Source organism: Myxine glutinosa, chromosome 7 (assembly GCF_964187855.1).
Source record: "Myxine glutinosa chromosome 7, kmMyxGlut1.1, whole genome shotgun sequence".
Classification (NCBI taxonomy): domain Eukaryota; kingdom Metazoa; phylum Chordata; class Myxini; order Myxiniformes; family Myxinidae; genus Myxine; species Myxine glutinosa.
In genome coordinates this window covers 121167279-121174828 of record NC_136267.1, presented here as the reverse complement: position 1 = coordinate 121174828, position 7550 = coordinate 121167279, and the positions used below count along the sequence as shown (strand labels likewise).

At 48.6% G+C, this 7550-nt stretch overlaps 1 protein-coding gene across 1 annotated transcript in view; it reads right to left on the bottom strand.

Annotated features, from left to right (window-relative positions):
- Positions 1-6457: 6457 nt before the first annotated feature.
- The window catches only part of LOC137430809 (receptor-type tyrosine-protein phosphatase beta-like), a 51622-nt gene continuing 50529 nt past the window's right edge, over positions 6458-7550 (bottom strand). The window contains exon 16 of the mRNA XM_078782731.1: positions 6458-7124. Coding sequence (XP_078638857.1) covers positions 7099-7124 — 26 coding nt within the window. The 3' untranslated portion in view covers positions 6458-7098. The remainder of the gene's footprint in view (positions 7125-7550) is intronic.

The window sequence follows — 7550 nt, the reverse complement described above, 5'->3', positions numbered from 1 at the left end:
TAAGATTAGTTAGTGACTGATACCTGTAGTGGGGACGCAGGTAGATTAGTATGGATGATAATGACGAGGGAGCGCAATAGTTTAAAGGGACGACTGGGAAGCGCAAGTTTCAGAAGGGAGTAGTTAGCTGAGATGATGCCGTGTGTGTGAGAATTGAACAGGTGTGATTGCACAGGTGTGCAACTGGACAGGTGTGTGGAGCAGTGTATGAGTAATGAGTGTTGTGGATCAGCGCGAATGCGCTTGGGGAGAGAAGGGTGCAGGTGGCACCAGGTGTGAGAGCACAGGTGTGCAAGTACAGGTGTGTGGAATACATGGAGCAGAGAATGACTGGTGTGGAGAGAGTTGGAGTAAGTGGTACGGAGTGGTGTGCATGGTGCGAAGGTGTGAATGGGGGAAGAGTGGACCCCCATCACGGATACCCGGGGCGGGTAGTGTAAGTGTTAGGTAGAGGGTATAGGTAAATTGTGGTTGGATATTGGCATCTGTGGTGCAGGGTTGCAGAATGGTATTGCGGATGGGTGCATTAGTGTCGTGGAAATGGCTGGGCGTGTAGCCTGTTAGTGTGTGTAGTTGGTTGGGCACTCCACCACTGTGAGGATGTCGGCCAGGTGAGGCCGCAGGTGGGCTCTGGGAGCCGGTAGTTGTGAGTGGGTGCCTGAGGATCCCGGGTGTGGATCGGGCAGCCCAGTGCCAGAGAGGGCACCGAGTGGGGAGAGCGCCAGAGGGCCTTCCCCAGGTAGTTAGGTTAGGGTAAGGAGCAGGTAAGCTCGGAGGCAACTGCAGTGGTGGAGGTGTGCAGGTGGGTAGACCCACTGGGAGAGGTACACGCCACAGCCCAGAAATTGTGCGAGGGCACCGGGAGATGAATCGGGGGAGTGAGACCCCAAATTGAAAAGCACCACAGTTTGGCCAATGGGAATTGGTTTTTAGAACCCATAGTGTAAGAGGGCCAATGGTTTGGCCGGAGAAAGACCCCGGGTAGTGTAAAGTTGTTAAAGTCATTTAGGAAATAGTTAGGATTGATGAACCTGTCGCACCATACGCAGCCACTTACCTGTGGTGATGATGATGACTCCACACCTGTGTTTTCTTTGTTTTGGTGCAGGAAATGAGAATTGCTGTGGATTTGTGAGACGCATCACGACGTGGATGAGACATTGGGGTGATTCCATCTCTCCCTCCCTAGGAGGGACTGATGATGAATTGGTGATAGCAAATTATGATGTTGAGTTGGAGATGGCAAATTTTGATGAAAGTTGAAAATGGCAAATTTGATTGGTTAGGAGGGAGAGAAGACGAATTTGGTTTATGGGAGGAACGGGGAAGACAGTAGGGATGTTTGTTGATTTGTAAAATAGATGTTTATGGGTAGTGTTGTGTTTTGTGGATACAGTAAGGGGTAAGGGAGGGGCCATGTAGGTTACCTGGTGGGAGGGGGGGGCGTACGATAGGAACGTACCTGTCTCACCTGGTTCCCATGTGCCCCCAGTGTGCATCATCTTATATTGCGTGCACTTTTGCGCCCTTACCACCTTACTCACTTGTCTGCTTCTTTTGTCTCCCACCTCCGAGGATCTGGCTTTGGGGTAGAGAGAGAGGAGAGAGAGGTGCTGGCTACGCAGTTGTGGGCCTGCACTTTCGCTGCTTGCTGCCTGGATCGATACACCATATGGACCGCAATGTTTGTGGCCACCCACAATGGACCGCAGTTCTTTTGCGGCCAAGCACCACCCGTGGATGGACCTATGGGTCAACGTGGCACCTATGCCATACAAGGTGAACCACTAACAGTTGGCCCCCTGACGGCCACAATAAAGAAATGGACGCGGTTGGCGCCTTTCTTTATTTTTCTAAGGAAGTAAGAAGGCCAAGTGCACCACACGAAGGCAAGACCAGCGGCAGAACATCGGCCGGCTGCGACACCACACAATGATCACTAAACATTTTATTGGTGCACCGGATGGTGCTGACTGTGTGATGGGGTGGTGCTTTTGGTGCTTGGATGGGGTGCTCTGCACATTATTAAAGGCCGTAGGCCACAGAGCACTCGTGGGTTGGTGTATCGATGCTGGCATGCGTGCTCTCTCTATGCATAACATCTGCATGTGTTCCTCCAAAAACAGGTCCTGGATCGTAGTGTAAATATCAGCGTAGTCTTGTAAATAATGCTCCCTACCGGCTGTATGTTTAGTTTGAGAATTCTTTCCGCAATTCGGTTATCCTGTGGGTGTGTTTCTGTGAGGAGAAGGGTGCAACGTCGCAGGGGGACATATTTACTCATTTGTGAATATCTGTAAAACTGTCGCACTCAGGGTAGAGTTAATAGTAGAGGGAACTACATCTGCGTGCCACACTAAAGTAGGTAAAAATTTATCGGGTTGGGACGCCCCGAGGGTAGAGAAGGGTGCAATGTTGCGGATATGGCATTTGGCCTCAATATCCGCTTGTAAATACTCCCCTATTTCCCCAATACTCCCCAACTATCCCCAATCCCCCATTCCCTAGTCCCATTGCCTGTAAATAACACTCTGTAGAACCGACCTTCCCCTTTTTCCCCCATTAAATGTCGTGCCCAGGTCCACCGCATCTCACGTAGACAACTTTCGGACATCTTGCTAGTTATTCTTAGTCTATGTCAGTTAAGGACTCGTTTCCATTAATTATGACTCTTCGTTGCACCAGAATGTGATTGTATGGCACCAGTAGTGAGTTTAGGACCTTCCCATACCTCCTCCCATCTTCTTCCCCAAACAACAACAACAACTACAACAACAGAGGGGCGCGGCGCGGCGTGCGGGGAGTGTGCGTCCTCACACCGGCTCGGTTAGCCGCCATGACCATGCGCTCCGACGGGGTTACCACGAAGGGGCTCCCTGTCAGCCCCTCGTCAAGGGCGGAGCCGGTAACCCCCCCGCACGCACCCAATGAGAAGCAACGGGCCGATTCCATCTGGGGCGGAGCTAACGAGCCGAGGGCGTGTCACTCCCCGCCGGATATACGCGGCGACTTACCGGATGTGACGTCAGATGCGCCCCCAGCTTGAGAAGACAATAACCACATCCGAGCGCTGCGACCTCCCCGCATCTCTAGACCGGACCGGGTCGATCCTGCCCTGAGCCCAGGTGCACCTGGAGCCATCGATTCTGCCTTTCCTTGCCATCAATCCCCGTGTGAGTCAGGTTTTGTCCTGTTTATCTGTCGTCTGTTGGGGCTATTATAAGAGTGTGTCTAAGTGCTTGTCTTTCTATGCTGTCCCTCTCATTCCTGTAATCTAACCTTCCGCCCTAATATAACCTCCTCCGGAGGTCTTGAGAACTGAACCCTTGGTGTCGTGTCATTTGAATCCCAGCCGTTGTGTCCTTTTCCTTCATTGACCTAGCGTAGCGCGACTCGGCAACGTTCGAGTATAATCGGGTAAACGTGCAGGCGCGGTCATACCAAACCGCTCGGTAAACCAACATCCACCACCGCGTCTGTAACAATATATATATATATATATATATATATATATATATATATATATATATATATATATTGTTGCGGATATGGGATTTGCATCCATCCATATCCGCTTGTAAATATTCCCCTATTTCCTCAATACTTCCCAACTATCCCCAATCCCCCATTCCCTAGTCCCATTTTCTGTAAACAACACTCTGTAGACCCGACCTCCCCCTATTTCCCCCATTAAATGTCGTGCCCAGGTTCACCGCATCTCATGTAAGACAACATAAAGGACACCATGCTAGTTATTCTTAGTCTATGTCAGTTAAGGACTCGTTTCCATTAATTCTGACCCTTCGTTGCACCAGAATGTGATTGTATGGCACCGTTAGGAAGTTTAGGACCTCCCAATACCTCCCCGCAGCTCTTCCTCACGGTTCAGCAACAACAGCAACAGCAACGGCGGCGGCGTGCACAGGGAGTGCGCGTCCTCACTCCGGCTTGGTTGGTAGGGGGTGTTGGGAGGGCATGAGGCCTTCCCAGCGAGCCGCCATCGAACATGTGCTCGACGGGGTTACCAAATAGGGGCTCCCTGTCAGCTCCTCGTCAAGGGCGGAGCCCGGTAACCCCCGCACCCAATGGAAGCGGCGGACCGGTCCCATCTGGGGCGGAGCCAACCAGCCGAGGGCGTGTCACTCCCCGTTGAGCATGCGCAGCCGAGGGAGTGGTGACGTCAGATGCGCGCTGAGCTTGGAGAAAGAAAGACGCCACCTCCGAGCGCTGTGAGGCCTCCCTGCATCTCTTGGACCGTGCTTTATCCTGTCCCTGAGCCAAGGTGCACCTTGTGCTATCGACTGCCTGTCCCTTCCTGCCATCAATCCCTGTGTAAGTCAGCCTTGTTCCGTTTGTCTGTGGTCTGTCTGGGCTAAGATAAGATTGTAATTTAAGTGCCTATCTCTTCTGTGTCTTTTACCTCACTCTACCTTGTAATCTACCCCTTTTCTCCACCACTAATTATACCCTCCTCCGGAGGTCTTGAGAACTGTACCCCTGGCGTCGTTTCATTTATCCCAGTCGTTGTGTCCTTTCCAATCATTGATTTAGCGTAGCGCGATTTGGCCAACGTTCGGGTGGAATCGGGTGAGTTGGGGAAGAATTGGGGGAACTGTTAGGTCGCGGCAATACCACCGCTCGGTAAATAACATCTAATCCGCGATCCGTAACAATATATATATATATATATATATATATATACGTATATATATATATATATATATATATATATATATATATATATATATACACACAGAACATGACCAAAGTATGCGGACACCCCTTCTAATTAGTGGATTCGGCTGTTTCAGCCACACCCATTGCTGACAGGTATATAAAATCAAGCACACAGCCATGCAATCTCCATAGAAAAACATTGACAGTAGAATGGGCCGTACTGAAGAGCTCAGTGACTTCCAACGTGGCACCGTCATAGAATGCTGCCTTTCCAACAAGTCAGTTCATCAAATTTCTGCCCTGGTCAACTGTAAGTGCTGTTATTGTAAAGTGGAAACGTCTAGCAGCAGCAACAGGTCAGCCGCAAAGTGGTGCGCCACACAAGGTCCTCGGTTGCAACACTCACTACCGAATTCCAAACTCCCTCTGGAAGCAATGTCAGCACAACAACTGTTCGTCGGGATCTTCATGAAATGGGTTTCCATGGCCGAGCAGCCACACACAAGCCTCAGATCACCATGCGCAATGCCAAGCGTCGGCTGGAGTGGTGTAAAGCTCGCCACCATTGGACTCTGGAGCAGGGGAAAACGCGTTATCTGGAGTGATGAATCACACTTCACCATATGGCAGTCCGACGGACGAATCTGGGTTTGGCAGATGCCAGGTGAACGCTACCTGCCTGAATGCATAGTGCCAACTGTAAAGTTTATTGGAGGAAGAATAATGGTCTGGGGCTGTTTTTCATGGTTCGGGCTCGACCCCTTAGTTCCAGTGAAGGGAAATCTTAACGCTACAGCATACAATGACATTCGAGACGATTGTGTGCTGACAACTTTGTGGCAACAGTTTGGGGGAAGGCCCTTTCCTGTTTCAGCATGAAAATGCCCCCATGCACAAAGCGAGGCCCATACAGAAATGGTTTGTGGAGATCGGTGTGGAAGAACTTGACTGGCCTGCACAGAGCCCTGACCTCATCCCCATTGAACACCTTTGGGATTAATTGGAATGCCGACTGCGAGCCAGACCTAATCGCCCAACATCAGTGCCTGACCTCACTGATGCTCTTGTGGATGAATGGAAGCAAATGCCCGCAGCAATGTTTCAACATCGAGTGGAAAGCCTTCTCGGAAGAGTGGAGGCTGTTATAGCAGCAAAGGGGAGGGGGGGGGGGGGGGTACCAACTCCATATTAATGACCATGATTTTTTTTATTTTTTTTTTGTATACAAGATCGAGGCTCGTAAAAGAGCGAACATTAATCACACAGAAAGACAAACCGACACATAAAACAAATAACATCGGGAGCGGTAGACAAGATGGGGAGAGAGGGGGAAGGACACAAACACAACATTTGAGAGCAGGGACCGAGAGACATGGAGACATCGAGAGATCTGTGGGAGGGAGAGGGCTTTGGGAGGGGAGGCATGGAAGGGGGGGGGGGGGGTGGGAGAGGTATAAAACATATGGACACTGCCAGGACTTCCAGGAAAGAAGTTGGAATTTCAAACAAGGTGGATCTGGGGTGAATTAGCAGGGGTAGAAAAGATCAAGGTTTTGGATGGGGGAAGATAAGAGATGGTGGTGAACAGCTGTTTTAAAGACCTGGAGGGAGGAGTGGGATTGAAGGGAGTGTGGGAGTTTGTTCCAGAGGCGGAAGAAATTTGGAAGATGTGTGATGTTTGGGTGTCCACATACTTTTGGTCATGTGGTGTATTATTATTTATTTATTTTTTTTTTTGATGGAGAGCGAGAAAGAAAGAGAAAACAATTTGGCAACCACAAAATGGTTAAAAGCAATTGTTTAATTCAGTCATTGCATGGAAATGAGGGAGGGGGGGGGGGGGAGGAGGAGGGTTGAAAGGCATTGCACTCAGAGGTCGGTTTATCTGTTCACGTCTCACGTCGCTTATATCAAAATGGTGACGTCAATTCAAATCAATGGCACCATATTTCCCATCACCTGGTGGCTCCAATGTACATTTGCGATCATTGATCCCATCATTATTTAACCCTTATCAATTTGTACAAAATTATAAATAGTGCAGTTTTAATATTATAATTATTGTTGTTATAATTCTTGTTATCATTATTATTATATTATTATTATTGCCATTAATGTGCTGAAGCTCTTGTCCATTGAAATGGCTTTCCTTAAACCTCTCCACAAAATGGTGTCGAAAGGCAACTAAACTTTTTACACACTCTGGACACAACAGTACGTATTATTACACAACTTTATACGAAAACATTTATTCACAATAAACCAATGTTGCATTGTCCTGTTTTTAATATTTATAAGTTATGTGCAAGTAAGGATGGAATGACATGGCTAATGCCCATTGAAGGAGCAAATTAAAGCTGAAATCACTGTTGTAGTTGTATCCACAATGCTCTTCCAAACGAGATGGAATCAGAACTTCCATTACCGAAACTCCAAAGAGCCAGCATCTGAAACAAAACAACGTGAGATGTCAACATTCTACATTTTCCATAGACATACGAGGTAAACATCATTAAGTAGGCCTAAGGCTCATTATCGAGGTGCAACTTTACTCTATTTGTCACCCTCTACTGCTATTTGCCCCTCCACATCACTCCTTAAGGTGGGTTTTCACGGGACACGCGAACGGTTCGCGAAGGATGCGAATGTCGAAAAAATGGCAAAGTCCAACATTCGTATTTTAGGCTCCAAAAGTTCGCCAAACATGCGCGGGGGTTCGGAAGCGTCGTCAATTGTTCGCAGGAGTCGTTTTTTGTTCGGCGGGTATTTCAAAAATGTTTGAAATTTATAGCGAACGTTTCCAGCATCCCGGGTCGTGATTTGCTCTCAAAAATGTCTAAAAAGCTTCGTCATATGCGCACGACCTACTCACG